This window comes from Netta rufina (assembly GCF_964035555.1).
Source record: "Netta rufina genome assembly, chromosome: 8".
NCBI classification, from domain to species: domain Eukaryota; kingdom Metazoa; phylum Chordata; class Aves; order Anseriformes; family Anatidae; genus Netta; species Netta rufina.
Window position 1 is genome coordinate 30,626,266 of NC_140131.1, and position 16,266 is coordinate 30,642,531.

At 40.2% G+C, this 16,266-nt stretch overlaps 1 protein-coding gene across 1 annotated transcript; it reads left to right on the top strand.

Annotated features, from left to right (window-relative positions):
• The first annotated feature begins 4,773 nt into the window (after nt 1-4,773).
• On the top strand, nt 4,774-11,080 carry F3 (coagulation factor III, tissue factor). The gene is made up of 6 exons (XM_084290928.1): nt 4,774-4,850; nt 5,534-5,648; nt 7,826-8,010; nt 8,528-8,709; nt 8,836-8,995; nt 10,160-11,080. Exons 1-6 carry the CDS (start codon nt 4,781-4,783, stop codon nt 10,297-10,299), a joined length of 852 nt encoding a protein of 283 aa, XP_084147054.1. The 5' UTR covers nt 4,774-4,780; the 3' UTR covers nt 10,300-11,080.
• The last annotated feature ends 5,186 nt before the right edge of the window (nt 11,081-16,266 follow it).

Genomic DNA, 16,266 nt, shown 5'->3' on the forward strand with positions numbered 1-16,266 from the left:
CTAGGTGGGATTAGGCATACCGGCTTTGCCAATGAGTCTCCCTTTCTCATGAGCTCAGGCATGAAAAGAAAACATATGTAAATAAGGTCTGAGAGTTGCACCTGTGTCATCCATCATAATTTGGAAAATAAAATCTTACAAGAGAGATGCAAAAGAACTGCAGGAATAATTAACGTAATTAAGATATTCTGGGGTAAGGGAATTATTCTAAGAGTTCTTCATGATTGTGGTGGAACACAGAGGCAAAGGGAAGACAGACAGCACTGCAGTGCTGAACAGTAGTGCAACCCCCTAACAGTTTGGTTAAACTAACCAAAAACATCTAGGCACAGAAGGAATTGATACAATTCAGTGCTTTTCTCTATCTCCACAGTTTCTGTTGTGTTTCAGTGACATTAAATAGTACTTGGAATTGCTCGCCCTCTGGCAGGAGTGCCATAAACAAACACAGCTGTGTGCAGCGTCACACCAGCACCTTACTGCTCCTGACCACACACCTGTGGCATTGCCATAGTCACTCAGATGCACCTAAAAACAGATGCTGAGAAGACTTCCATGCATCAAACTCAGCAAGCTTTAGTTTAATTTTTCATTTACACAATCTCTTTTACTGCAAAGCATCCCTGAAGACAACAAAAATTAAATGTACACAAGTCTGTAGCTCAGATTCCTCTTCAGGAAATAATGCTGCAAAACAATTTCTGAAAAAGATAAGTGCATCCGATACCATTCCATGAGCAGGAGACAGGAAAGCAGCCAGTTTGTTGGAGTTAACACCAAAGACGTGTCCACAGGATTTTCCAGCATGCACAGAGCTCACAGCCTCCCCCCAGCAGGGCTCTCCAGCAGGCACAGTTCCATGCCACCAGATCCCAGAGCCAGTGCAGACCCAAAAGCTCCCACAAGCTTTGTTCTTCTGCTGGTTTTCTGGTTTTCATGTATCAGTGTAAGTGAGACAATGTGTGTACAATAAACGTGGTAATGAAACAAAATTTGAAAGTACAGTATGAGAAGCCCTAAAAGATTTGCTTCAGGGATTCTAATATCAACCACTAATTCCTATCGTACATGGTATCCCACTTTGTGAAATACCTGTATTGTTGCTACCAGCTTAGCTCTTTCACCACACCTCATCCATCAAGCTGCTCAGCAGCTATGTAAGCAGGCCAGCAGCAGTCGGAGAGCTGCAGAGCAGCTCAGCGACCCCAGCAACTGCTGACCAGTGCCCGACCCCACCAGCTCCCACGCCTGAGCTCACGGCCACCCGCGGTACCCTGGTGCAGGTCCTTCACACAAATCAGTTACTCAGCCTTTAGACATATATGAAGTATCTAAATCCTGATATCAAATTTCTGTATTTTTCCTTTATCTTCACTAAAGACATTCCACAAATGTATTTTTTTTCTTTGCTTAATAAAAACAAACTAACAAAAAAGGAAACACAAGCCTGTGATTGTGGCACAAATGGCAAAAATCAGTATAAAACTAAGACATTGTACACTCCTGACTTCACCACGGGTTTTCAGCATGTCCACAGGAAAGCTGGGTAAATAAAGGTTCCTTCCAGTGTATAAAATGGTTGGAATACAACTCACAACATGTAAATGAGCTAAGTTAATTGATCATTTTGAGGAATTTATATCCACAGGAAAAAGCAGTTTTGATATAAACTTGCTCACGTTTCAAGATCTTTGAATGGTCTTTTCCTTTTAGAAACTTGGTTGGAACTGAAAAAACTTGAAAGAACAACAAAGAACTATGCCAGGTACATACAGTGTATGTTATTGAATTTCACAGACTATTTACTAGCATAAAACCAAACATTGTAACTGGCAAGTATTTCCACTTACCAAATACATTAATTATAGTCACAATGTTTAAAATCACAATGTTTAAAAGGCAGCAGTATTTGTAAGTCTGTGTATGCCTTTCCAGTGCTGTACTTGATTGAGCAGCTCTGCAATATAAATGTTCAGGTATTTATAGAAGAAGGTACCAAAGTCAGTGAGCGCTCCCTGAACTTCTGTTTTATCTAAATAAATATATTTAATCATTTATGTAAATTTATTAGCCAGTAATATGCATTGCTGAGACAAATTAACGATAGATCTAAAAAGCCAACTGAATGGAGCAAATATCATGAGAAATTTCACTTTTGAAAAAGCTCCCAGGGATTTCAAATCTTACATAAGTAAATTTTTCACTACTGGGCATGACAAGATTGCTGAGTTTCATGTTGGCATGGAATGATGAATGTTCTATAGAATTACAAAATTTCAAAACTTTATTAAGTATTACAAAATCTTACCTAAAATGTTGCAAAACTATCAGCGTAGTGAAACTGATCTTTTACTGATGTTATCTGAGGCGTTCTACTTCAATGTCAATAATTATATATGATAGCTCACAAAATGTATGATGTTGAAATTGCTTTGCTAAGCAATAAAGTATTTCTTAGCTATCTCTATGCTAACCAGTTTAAAGATCTAGTAGATCATACAACAAAAATAAATACATGCATCTCTCTCCAGAAACCAGGAGTTTCACAGATTTACTTCCCCTTTTCTCCTCACCTTTCCCATAATCAATATGTGGTTTGTTTCCATGGTGTACATATCAAAGAATGAAAATCTGTAGTCTGCTCCTAATCCAACAAATTTTCCCAATGGTGAATAACCTTGATTCCACTAAGCTCATCAGAGGGACGCACAGAGGCTAAGGTCATCTCCTTAGCCTAAGGCGTGCAGCCAAGCTTGTGCTCTTGCATGTTTCCCACACTTTCAGTAAAGTCAAGATCGTGGGCTCTAACAACAGAAATCTCCCGTTTATTTCAATATTTAAGTGGATTGATCTGATTTGCTTTATATGCCCGTACTAGGAAAATATGGACTTCACTTTACGAGAGAAATTTTTCTCTGCTGACTCTAAAATGAGCAGAGGATGACTAAATCAGCTATAGACATATACACACTAGATGCTCACATTTTGGCATTCCACTATGGAAGCCAAATTCTAAATTTCTAGAGAAATTGTTAGATGTCTAAGTCAGCGTAATGCACGCAGCAGCACATCTTTAAAATAAGGGGAATTTTTCTGTCTTAAACAGGCTGTTGAAATACCATTAAAGCAGACAGGAAATGTGACCCAGGGTGTCACCGCTAAGTCACCAGCTGCTGAGCAGGCTCCCAGCTCAGAGGCATCACCCCTTGTCAGGCAGCACCGAGCTCCCCTCACCTCCCACGGCTCGGTGCCTGGAGCTGGGCAGCACAGTGACTCTTATCCTTTGGTCAAATCTGCACGGAGACTTGATGGAAGAGGAGGAAGAAACCAGAGGTGGCAGCAGTGGCTTTCCTCGCCTCTGTGCTTCTCCCTTCTCTGTCATCCCCTTCCCCTGCTGACTTCATACAGCCACTGTCCCTGAAGCATGCTGCCTTCCTCCCACAGCTATCAAATATTCCCTCCAACTTCCTCCCCTCGCGAATTTTCACTGCTTCCTCCAGCCTCACACGCAACCTCCCCTGCCAGATCCATGCAGGCCCTCCCATTCAGGCCCTGTTGCCCAGAGCCCTGCTGAACAGGCAGCCTGCTCCCCTCGTCCAGCAGCACCCAATAGCCTCTAAAAGCCTCGCACTACTCAGCAGGGGATGGATACCTTGCCGGAATTTGGGACACTGGTCGAGGTGGTTATTCCGGACAGTCTGGAAGGTTCTTTGCCTATCTCAGGTATGGGAGGTCACAACAGAGGAGATGGCAGTGAGGAGAGGATATTGAGGCCATCTCTGTAACACAAGTAACCCGCTTTCCATCTTTTGTGACTAAACTGCCAGGAAATTTAACTGGAATTAGAGCTCAAAGGTGATTTACGGTTTTATATAAAATCTCTTTTCTTTAAGCAAATGAGTGCCATCTCTCTTTGTGTAGACCTTTGGAAATCAACTATGATTTAGTAAGATCACGATCTTGAAAATCTAGTCACACGAGATCAGGTGCTGCAGAGCTGAAGGCATGCACGCCTGCGGGCTGACGTCACGCTGGCATACAGCCGCACGGAGACCGTGCTGAAATTTGGTAACAGAAACCAAGGGAGAGTCAGGTGTACAGCCGAATTTTCATGAAGGTATGCTGATAATTAAAAAAAACAACTGGCTTTAGGCACACCTTGAGACACGCCATACGATGGAGGCTGTGAAGTTTGTATTTTGGTCCATACGTGTTTTACGTGATGGGACGCAACCACTTGCTTGTATCTAAGTGTGCACCAAGCATGAAAGACAAATAAACGCGAAGCTTCCCCATTAGCCTTCTCCTACCCACGCTTTCCAAGCGTAACCGCAGCTCCCTCTAGGGCCTTCCAACAGAGCCTGTAGGGGAAGGGTCAACAGGTCCCCGGTTTGTGAGGAAGGGAGAGAGACCCCGAAATTTCGCCTGGCGCCTGTGCGGACAGGTGAGCCCCGAAAGGCTTCGCTCAGGCGTGCGGACAGGGAGAGCGAACCGCGGAGCAGTGCCACAGCGCGGCCCTCCGGTGCCCTCCGGTGCCCTCCGGTGCGGCGAGGCGAGGGCTGGCCCCCGGCCCCGGCCTCCGCAACGTGCCCCCGGCCCCAGCAGCGCCCGGCCCGGCAGCGGGGGCGCCGGGGAGCAAGGGGCTCCCCGCTCCGCCTCCGCTGCCCCGCGCCCCGCCGCTGCCGTCCCCCTGCCCCGGCCCCGCTGTCCCCGCCTCCCTCCCGCAGTTATAAGCCCGAGCCCGGCGCCGCTGGGCTCACCGCCGATCCGCCCCACGAAGATGCTGCGAGCCCACGCCGGATCCCGAGCTCTGCTGCTCGGCGCCCTGCTGTGGCGCCTGGCCGCCGCCGGTGGGTATCAGCGGGCGGGGGGCATCGGCGCGGCTCGGAGCCTCTGGCGGGGCGGCCAGGGGAGAGCGGCTCCGGCTGCGGAGCTTGGGGTGGCTTCTGCTGAGGGGAACCCTTTGGGGACCGGGGGGCGCTGGGGCGGGGGGCTCCCCGCGGCTCGGGGCCTCCGGGCCGCTGCCTCGGGAGGGCTTTGTCCGCCTTCCCCGAGGATAAGGGCTGGGCTTCTCCGAGTCAGTAAAGGATTTGGCTTCCCCAGGTAAAGCAGAGGGGGAGCGGGGCTCGTGCTTTCTGCAGATGATACAGCCGGGGTGATTTTGAACTACACTGTATTTGCTTGGTGCTTGGACTCCGCCACGAGCGTCCGAGATTTTGTAAGTTCTTGAGGGGTCTTGGATCAAAAAGTAAAGGCAGCCTGAGACAAGACTCCGAATAAGTTACCTCAGCAACCCGGGAGTTAGAGGAACCAGGAAAGAAAATAATTTTCTTCTCATATTTCTCACCTCTGTCAGGACACATTCCTTCACGGAGACAAGCATGAGCCCAAAGGGCAGGACCGAGACTTTTTGCCCAAAATAACCTCTCTTACTAGCAATTAACAGCAACTGCCTCATTTAACAAGGCCGTGAATGCAGGAAGACAGGAATTAACTACAATGCAACTGATGATGTTCTTTTCTGTTTTTAAAGGTAACTTAGAACTACCAACAGCAGTTAATGTAACTTGGTCTTCAATCAACTTTAAAACTATACTACAGTGGCAACCAAAACCGTCAGGCTACTTCTATACAGTAGAAATACATGGGTAAGTAAATAACACCATGGCACGTGCTTTAATGGCAACTGGAGAAGACGCAGACAGAGCGTTTGATTATTTCTGAGATTGAATGTAACAGGAAAAGAGCTCGGGCAAGGGGTCTAGAAAAACTGCCAACCCAACTGTTAATACTCCTTTATATCCAACTATAACAATATTTGATTCAGGTTTCTGGTGTTGCCCACTTCGGAAATGATAAGTTGAGCTTTAGATCAGTATTTCAGTTCTGAGGTTTGATGTGGGCCAGCTGCCCTGGAGATGTAGGGCAGGATACTCAGAAGTTGACACTCAATGTGACATACCATGTATTAGAGAGAATTTCACCTTTTTATGTCTTTCAAGGTGTCTGGACCTGTCTGTCTTTGTTCTTCAGTCTTGGGAGGTGTCTGATAAATATGAGTCTGAATTTTATTCTAATCAGTGAATCACTATAAATGTGTAATTAATCTTGCTGGGTAATACTAAAAATCCCCTTTGTTTGTCTAGCTCTATGAAGACTTCCTCTGTCATCATGTTTTATAGAAGCTATAAAATACTGTGGACATAAAAAACAATCAGCTTATGTGCAGTGTCTAACACCTCTTTTAACACTGCACAAAAACTTCTGTGAAGTTCAGTAATAAATCTCTATGGTTCTTAGCTCCCATATTAATTCATAGACATAGAATTCATAGGGCATTAAACATGCCCTGAAGGGAAAACACATCATCAACTCTCCCACATATTAATGAAAATATGATACTGTAGTTTCTTCTGTGTATAAAAGTTGCCTAGAAATGAGAGCTCTCGTGACTAATGGATGAAATACCAGTGCAGTGGTCTCATGTGCTCTTTTATTCTTTAATCTAAGGAAGCGATAAAAGGAATAGACTTTAAAGCACATACTTAGCAAAATGGCACAACCTACCTTAGCAGCGTGAAAGACATCAAAAGGACACAGAGCCTTATCTAGCACTGTGCACTTTGAAATGTTTTGTGAATCTGGAGTTTATTTCCAAATGGTTTTGTTTGTGAAATACTGAAGTCTTTTTGCCCAAGATTCAGTGTAGAATCAAGTGTAGTTCTGATACAGAGGCACTTCTTTAGACAAGGTGTTCCCATGGATGAAGTGCACTTAAATGCTTTCTTTCTCTTCCATGTACTCCTACGAAAGTACATTTGATTGATCACCAAGATCAAATCTATCCTGTCCTATTTCAAAGCAGGGATACTAAAACGAACAGATCTGTGGCATAAGAAATCTAGTGAAGTGGGAAGGGACTTCTGGCAACTCTTACATAAAGTTTGACCTACTTGGAGGAAAACTCATTTGTTAATTTCCAGTTATCATTCTTTCTCTTTCAGTTAAGTTTACACCATTTTCCTTAATTCACCAACAAAAACAAGGAAAAGAATTGAAGCAGTAATATCAAATCTGTTTTTCTTCTTCTTGTGAGGATGCAAAGCGAGCCATTAACACTTATTTTACCAGTTTATTCAGTATTTCTCAAGAAAATGGACCTACCCTCAGCCCTTTAAAAAACAAGAGAATTAATAGGTCATGTTTTTTGTCAATATTTTTTGTTTCTATTATGCAATTCTGCAATTAAAATTGCTGCTAGTGTCAGGTTCTCAGTGACATTTCTACCTGCATAGATGCAAACACAAGTGACATATGAGCAGACGTTGTAAACAATTAATTTACATGACAACTTCCTAGTACAACTAATGTTTCTTAAGGCAATAGTTTTCAGATGTATCAGTCACCAGGGAGAACGCTTTCTAACTGATTTACACGTATTTTATTTTTTTTTCATAAGTCAACAGAAGAAAAAACAAAATCAGAACTGCTTATGGTTTCAGTTCAATTCATATAAGCTCATATTGTTAATTCATATGTGTATCCAATGACATCTTACTGTAATTACTATTGCTCATATTTTACTTACTTGATTCTGCTTTGAGTTGTGAAATATACCTGTACAGAACAGTGGTTCGGTTTGTTTTTTCTTCTATTTTTCAGCCTATATCTGAAAGGTTGTTCCACTGACTGAGGGAAACTATACAGTCTGAGGGGAAAAATGTTTTTAACATATAAATATGCTTGTAAATATATATATATAATATATATAAAATAGCTTGTAAAAGCCTGCTTGGGAAGAGTTGACACTTCTTACTCTTTTCAGACAGACATCTGACACACAAAAAAAATGCATACTGACCACGGAAACAGAGTGTGATGTTACTGATGCACTCAGGAATGTGAAAGAGACCTACACAGCACATATATTGTCTGTACAATCTGCAGGGATGGATAACTTTGAAGAACCACCTTTTGCAAGCTCTGAAAAATTCACACCTTATAATCAGAGTAAGTAGGATTGCCAATTAAATCTTATCATAAACTTTATTTCAAAATGATTTCCACTGACTTCAGGTTTGTATTTGGCCTGAAGATTTTTCCTATAGATTCTTTTAGTAGCCCTACTGATATCTGTGTAGTGCCAGGAGTTGGACTTGATGATCCTTATGGGTCCTTTCTAACTCGGGATATTCTATGATTCTATGATATTTTAGAAGAAAACATACAGGTGTAAAGATTTCCCTGTTGCAGGGCAGTGTCTAAGATTTTATTTACTACTTGTTTCTCACTGCAGTAGATTGAACATTTTATTACCATTGTGTACTAGATACAGATATTTGTTAATAATCCTGTACTGCCTTAGCTCAGTAAAGTTGTAATTAATTTGAGGAGGGAAGGAATTAGAGGGAGGAAAAGAAAGAGAGCATATTATATAGAAAACAATAAAACCATAGAACAGCTGATGTTGGGGGGGGGGGGAGGGGAAGATAATGCTAGTGTTTTAATCCTAAAAATGCTTTTTTAGCTATTCTTGGAAAACCAGAAATCCAGAATTACACACAGAAGGATTCCAAACTGAATATTGTGTTCCAAGATCCACTTACACCGTATATGTTTCCTAATGGAAGCTTTCAAAGTATTCGAGATACTTTCAAACATGACCTGGAATACAAACTTTATTACTGGAAAGATCAAAGTTCTGGAAAGGTAAGATCTAGCTCTAGTTTTTACATATTCTGTAGCTATATAATGCTGCATAATTTCTGTACCACCTTAAGAACTAGCATTTTTGCAGAGAATATCTTCCTGATTTTTTTTTTTTTTGCTTTACAGAAAGAGGCAACAACAAAAAGCAATACTTTTGAAATAAGCGTTGACAACACAAACAACTACTGCTTCTACATAGAGGCAACCATTCCCTCTCGCAGAGAAAACCGTACTGGTCAAGAAAGCATGGTGTTTTGTACCAGTGTGGGAAGAACTATCTTAGACGGTATGTATCTCGTGAATTGTCATGCTGTCTTTAGCATTGCAAGAAAAAAGTGCTTTGATTTTGAATATATTTCATACTTCTTTAAAGTGTGATGCCTAAGTTGTAGAATAAACTATTTGCTCTATAAGCAAGGGGACACAGACAAATGTGGAAACTCATGGGAAGAACATCATTAAGGAAAAAAGAGTCCGGCATCTTCAGCTGGATAGAGTTGGTTTCAGGGTTTTGCTAAACTGCTTTGATTTATTTCTAAATTTTTTGAGTTGATGGCTGGCCACTGACATTTCAGATCTCATCACTGGCCTTCATCTTGGTGGCGTTGTTCCACTGTTTACCTCAGATCCTTCCAGTACTGGGTCCCATAATAAGTGGTTGATTAGCAATCCAGAATAGGAGTGCTGGAAACCTGCATAACAGGCATTTCTGTTGACTTGCAGTTTGAACTAAACTTTAGTTACTATCTCAAAAGCAGATGACGAGACTAAGACTTTCTTCACTGTTACACTGCCATGTCAGCCAACTGACTGACTTCTTTGCTGGTAATTAAGTTAGAGAGTGTTCAGTAAATTAGCCAGTTTAATTCCAAACAAACAATTTGGAAAACAACTTTCTTCAGTATGAAGCCATGATTATTTATTAAATAGTATCACATTACTATATCAGATGAGACTATCTCATCTGTAGGGGAAAAAAAGTAGGAAACCTCTCCCAAAACTGGCAGTCTCTCTAATTAACTTTCTTACCTAGATACATACTTTCATTTATCACAATAGTTTTGAATTCTAGTAAATTTGAATAGAAATCTCTTCTATTGGTGTTTTCTAGCTTCTAGCCTAGAAAAAAAATTCCACTTGGACTTTGTTTCACAGAATTAATGCAGGGGTTTGGGGGGGTACTCGGCCTAGTCTTGAAGTGGTAACATGGTATTTTAGTATACTATCTAGTTTAAAACCTATTGTGGACCATGTGAAATGAAGTTTTACATCAGTTCAACAATTCCATTTTAAAATGAATTTGGTTCACGCTGAGGTGATCATTCTAATTCTGTGATGCTGCTAAATACAGAAGGCAGTTTTTGAGTTCAGTCGAGTGGGTTCTAAGAATTTGTATTGTGACATGATGTCTCTGATAACTGAACCTTGGATTTTTTTCCCTATCCTACAGAATATGGAGCAGAAGTCTTTATCATCATAGCAGTGATAGCAATTGCAGTCATCACTCTTGCCATTGTTCTATCAGTGATCCTGTGTAAACGCAAAAAAGCAAAAGCTGCAAGAGAAAAAGAACCGCTTAATGGTATCTGAGGAAAAACTACTGTGGATACTCATGGCAGTTCCAAAGCAAAAAAAGAAAAGTGAATTGTGTGAATCCCTTTGCCTCTCTGGTACAGGAGTTTTGAAGCCAAAACCTTATGTGGATTTGAAGATCCATTAGACAGATGAAAAATCCCCGGATACCAAGAAGCCCTAGTGGCTGGAGGCTGGAAGAGTATTCTGATCTGTTACAGTGTGATTACCCTGCACATATACTCTTCCCAAGCACCTTGTATTGTCCTGTTTGAAACAGGATTCTCAGCTAGAATCTAATGAGTCTTTGATTTGGCTAGGTATTCTAAAGTATAAGCCTTACTGAGCCAGACAACTTACGGTACTTGTGATGGGAAAAAAACACTACTTTTGAAAAATACGTTTCCTTTACTAACTAAAAGGAATAATTTTCTGTTTCTGTGAAACAAAAACCTGTATTTATCTGACTTTCTTACATTATTAACTGGTGAAATGGTCTGTTAGTTCAGATGGGACAAAGATGCTATTTCTGCACTTCTTGGTTAAAATTGGCTTAGTCTATTTATCTTTGCATATATGCAATCAGTGGTAAACAAACTGAAACTATTGGTGACTTTAATGAACACTCTTAAAGTAAATAGCTGCTAACCATATGGAAAGCATACCTGGATTACACTACACCTATACTTGTACATACAGGGTAGTCTTACGGTTCCAAGCAAGTGTTAGGATAAATATTCTGCAGTTTGAGGCAATAACAACTCACCTCGGGCAAACACTGAGTAGGTAGCAGTATTTACTGCGGTTTTAATTTTATTTTGTATTAAATGGTGAATCAGTAGGTTCTGTGGTACAGTATACATTGAAATCATGTTGGTGATAGGTTTTGGAGGTACCTTTTGCTATGACTATTTTAATATTTATTTTATGAATGTCAATCTAATTTTTGTACTGGTGATATATATATATTTATGATACTAATTTATACTTTTCTAGTGAAATAAAGGTGACTGGGAAAACAGGATTTTCTTTTGCCTTTTTTATTAATGAAATACAATATTCATTCAAGAACTAAAGTCAAAAATATATTTAGGAAACATGCTTGTGACAGCAGTTTAGAAAAGTCGTTGGAAGTCTAAACGGGACTAGGTGAAACATACCATGAGGTCACATATCTGTAAGCATAAAAATAGAAGACATACTTAATGAACTGATAAAAGGTTTTGAAGAGTCCCAAGTTGTTCTTGGTTTGCTCTTGTTCTTGCTCTTTTTCCAAGTTGCTTCTTTGAGTGATTATTCAGTATCAATTTCTCATTCTAATGGAAAGTATATTGGACACCCATTTGGATGTCTGTTTAGGGATTCCCACACCGTTGCCTATAGCAGTTGCAGTATTTGTGTTTATTCAAGGCAGTATGGGGCATGGCCCAGAGATAAGAACTGCTGCAATTTGATACTGCTCCTCTTGCTGCTGCTAATGGTAAATTAGCATGGTAAATAAAAAAAAAAAAAAAAAAAAAAAAAAAAAGCAATGGTAAATGCTAACCAAAACAGGAAATAAACAGAAAAAAAAAAAAAAAATGGAATGGGAAAAAATGCATCTTAGAGTTTACACTAATAGGCTGTGTATCTCAAAACTTAGTATGTGCCTTTAAAGAGAATATCCATTGTGTTTATGATAATAACCAATGAGTATCCCAACCTATCAATTTTTACAGAATTGTATTTGATATTTGCCATCCTTACCATACGAGAGATACTTCTTTGTATGAAGAGTCCTGTGAGTATGCCAGTGTGATTTATGGTCATTTTCTTTGTCCTTGATTTCTGTTTTTCACAGGGTGGGAAAAAACTGTTTACTTAATATTGTGCAATAACTGCTTGATGCATTTTCTGCTGATGCACAAACCTTGTAAGGAGGAAGAATCTTGTACCAGTAATGAAAATCATGAAGAGTGTGTGGGAGTAAATTTAAAAGCATTCCAAAGTTGTCACCATTTCTCCCCTTGCCTCTGCTGCTCTATTTCAGTGGTTTCATTCCGTGCAAAGCTCAGAAAAGGGGAAAGTTCATAAGAAAATTAAGGCCCGTAGAATACTGCATAACATTCACTAAGCTGTATCATGCATTTGATTATTGTCAGCTACATATAAAAATTACAGATCATGCTTCATTACTTCAGTGATTTTTCTTTTGTTCTGAATATGAAGATTGTTTTTATTGAAAGAAAGAAAGAAAGAATGCCCATAGATACACAAAAAGTGCCTTAAACGGCATTAAGAATGACCCCTGCTACACAAGTTTTGGAAACCTGTGGTGCTTCTGCTCCCTAGCTACAGTACTTTATTGCCTCAACAATGCTAAGTAACCAGAGTCACGGGTCCTACAGATCCAATTTCAAAAGTTTTATTGCTGTTTGTGGAGACAGTTAAGAATTGGGCTTCGGTGATTTTTTTTCCCCCAAAAAAATCTGCAAGTATTATTCCTTGGATCAGCGTATACAGCCCAGGTGAACTGCTTTATGCAGAAATTCAACTTTCTCACAGTATCAGGGTGAAAAAAAAGTTGTTGAATAAAGGTATTGTCACTAGGGAGAAATACTAGATCCCATCTACAGCACACACGTGGCCAGCTTTAGCACTGTACAAATTGAAGATAGCCAGCAATCCAGGGAATCAACGGGAGAAAGGGAAGGTTTTCCTACTTACCTACCTTCCCTGGCTTATCCCATAAGCAGGGTTCTGTAAGCCAGTGTTCCTACTGACAATCCTAATTCCCATCTTCTGATTTGCTCCTTGACATCTATTGCAGAAAAAGGCATCCACAGTGTATACTTGTGCACCCTTCCTGTACAAATGAACGTGTGACACTGCATACTGTAACAAGCCACTACCATCATATTGCTTTAAAACCAAATTCTTCACACGAGTGAATGAAGGCTGATGTTGTGATGCTAGTTTTCTGCTATTCCTAACATTACAGATGATAAAATTACTGCTATCGCTTAAAATGAACTTTACAAGACTTCATAAACACATGACAAATAGCAGCAGACAGCTTAGCTAATCTGTTTCTAGTGGATTCAGCTTTTCATTGTGAGAAGGCTGCTGCTGAGAGGCATGTAATGATAAGAATGCGATTATAAGCTTAACTTGGATCATTGTCCATGTGGCAACTCAGGACAAACGTTCTACACAGAGGTAGCGAGAATGAACTGCTATGAAATATGTCCTTCTTGGTTCAGGTTTGCAATGCTAATTGTTTTCCAGGTTAGTAGTAATTGCTACACAATATTCTAACTTTATAATACACAGGAACATGTGGGCTTTTGAGAGGACTTCAGAGTCAATTCAGTAACTGCAGTTCCTCAGTATTTAGCCACATACCTGTAACTGTGTTTTCTATCACCTGGCTTCATTACTGAGAGAAAAGTCCTGGTGTGGTGGTTTGTTATTGATCTTATTTTTTTCTGTTTTCCTCCTCCCTTCTCAAACACAAAGGACAATCTGCTAGACAGGACAGAAACAGGAATTGGCCAACTGAAAATCTTTCCAAAACCATTTGGTGCGGTGTTACTCACCGTGCCATACACCCTCTCATGCTGTTCACCCACACCCTGAACAGAGAGTCACAGAAAGCTGCCCTTTGCTTATTTGTTGCTGTGTGTCCTCCAGTGCTTTACAGCAGGACACTTATAAAGCTCAGGGTATAACAAACAGGAAAGATGTGCTGCAAATCTCCTCTTCCTTCCACCCTGTGGTGGGAAACATTCCCACCACCCAGATTGTTCTGTTTCTTCTGGCAAGGGCTCTATCCCAGCCCATCCAGCCCATCAGTATCTCCACAAGGACCCAGAAGGAACGCCTTTTCCTGCAGTTCCCAGCCTCTAACTGCAACTGAATTAGGCAATTTCACAAGAAGATTTGCTTCAGGGGTGATTTCATCCAGTAAAACCTGCCATTACCTGGGAATAAAGACACAACAATATTGACTGCCTCCAGGGCTTTAATAGCCAGGTACTATTTGCAAATCCAGTTACAGGGATTATGCCTGTTTCTCTTGTAAAAATGTGTGCCCTATTAGTGACATACTTCAGTGATTTGTTCCTATGAGATGTTCACAACCTTTCTATACCCCAGCTCCATTTTTGAAAATCAATTCCTCCCATCCATCTCCTGCTCATTTCCATGACCTGCTCTTCCCCAAAGATGCACTTACCATTTCTGCAAACAACTCCTTAGGATCCAATTTAAACAAAAATAAAAGAACCAGAATAAGCATATATCACTTAATTAACAACTAGGAATGTACTGATAGCACGGCAGCATTTTTTTACTCTCTACAGCTTCCCTTGATCACCATAATTATATCACTAACTTCCAGAGCGTTTGCTAGCACTGTTCTGAGTGTCTCAGTGCATCTAGTTGCCATTACATAGTCACATTTTTATTGACTTATTAACTAGCAATGAAGTTATTAATCTGAACTCAAAGAACATTCACAGTTACAGATCTCAGTAAGCCTCTACAATGCCTTTTCTTCTATTTTTATTTTCATGTTTTTTACCATATTACTTCAGGTCATATTTAAATAGCTAAGTAGTAGTATATTCACAAAACTATTTCATCAAAAGAGTGATTTAATTAAAAATCTCCTTCCTCTGAATAAAGACGTTCTCCCAATGAGATCTCATTCATTATTTTTTTAATTGGCTCTTCAGTAATCATATAACTCAATTAAAAATCTAGTGTAATAAATGACCTACTAAAACCTACTCCAATAAGTAGTCCTTATTTCAGGGAAAAAAAGTTTGTTTTTTTTTTTTTTTTTTTTGTTTTTTGTTTTTTTGTTTTTTTTTTGTTTTGTTTTGTTTTGTTTTTTTAGTTTAATTAAAAGAGTACATTCTTGATTAACATAAAAGGTTTTTCCTCTGCTGCCTTCTTACTTTACTATCCATTCACATCAAATACATATCTCCACAGAACTGATGGTCTTATTTTCCATCTTTCCACTCTATTCATGTGTTCTCTTGCTTCCATTAAGCATCAAGCTTGCAACCATTCCATCATAGGTCAGCTTCAGCTGTCACCAGAGGAGTAGAACCACAAACTCATCTACTCCTCCTTTACTCTTCGTACAGCTATATGAGAATAGTAGCACTGTGTAAGCAATTTATACTCCATGAGACATCTCTACATTAATCCTGCAATAGAATGTTTGCTCTTTCAGATGACTTAGGAAAGATGACCTCAAGTGGCCAAAAAGGGCATAATCAGTATGTTATCAGTGCAAATTTTCCTAAATGGCTAGTGTGCTGATATACTCCATCCCTTACCGCCACTATTTTAATAGATTTCCCCAGAATTTGTAGGAAAAGGGCACATGAAATTTGTTAGATCTTTTTCCTGTTAACAGAGAGCAACAGGTCATTAGAATAGTTAGAAGAGACCCAATGAGAAATGTGGGAGCAGCTCTCTCCCTGAATGGTTCCTGAATCTTCCACTGAGTCTGCATTTCACTCTGACAGCTTCTCCAAGGATTTTCAGTTATAACATACCTTACCTTGTCCAGTTTTCAAGTGCCATTAGAAACACAGCCATAGTCAACAATCCTTCAGGTAGCAGCAAGTACTTATTTACCCTGTGCTTGATGGTGCTAAAGTCTGCACAAAACCATATTTCCTTCTCCTCTAGTCTCAGAAAACTCTGCAGTAGCTCAGCATCAAGAGATTTTCACAGAGAATGTCAGACTTAACAGACTTTCTTTCCTCGGTATGCCTCAAGCAGTATGCTTTGTTGTCCTTTTAACTCTTGGAGGAATGGACTGAGAACCTCTGAGAAGCAGCTAAGGTCTTCCAAAGAGCATTGGAAAATGTGTTAATACTGCATGCGACAAAAATTGTGCAGCAAAAGCTATATAAATTGAAGTACAAGTATGTTTGGAACTATAACATGCTCTCTGTCCAATGACAAGTTCAAAAAAAAAAA

What these genes read in the sequence shown, in the direction of transcription:
- F3 (XM_084290928.1), top strand. Translation starts at nt 4,781, where the DNA reads ATGCTGCGAGCCCACGCCGGATCCCGAGCTCTGCTGCTCGGCGCCCTG. An exon ending in AAGATCAAAGTTCTGGAAAG is followed by an intron (nt 8,710 to 8,835) that starts GTAAGATCTAGC and finishes TTTGCTTTACAG; the next exon opens with AAAGAGGCAACAACAAAAAG. An exon ending in GGGAAGAACTATCTTAGACG is followed by an intron (nt 8,996 to 10,159) that starts GTATGTATCTCG and finishes CCTATCCTACAG; the next exon opens with AATATGGAGCAGAAGTCTTT.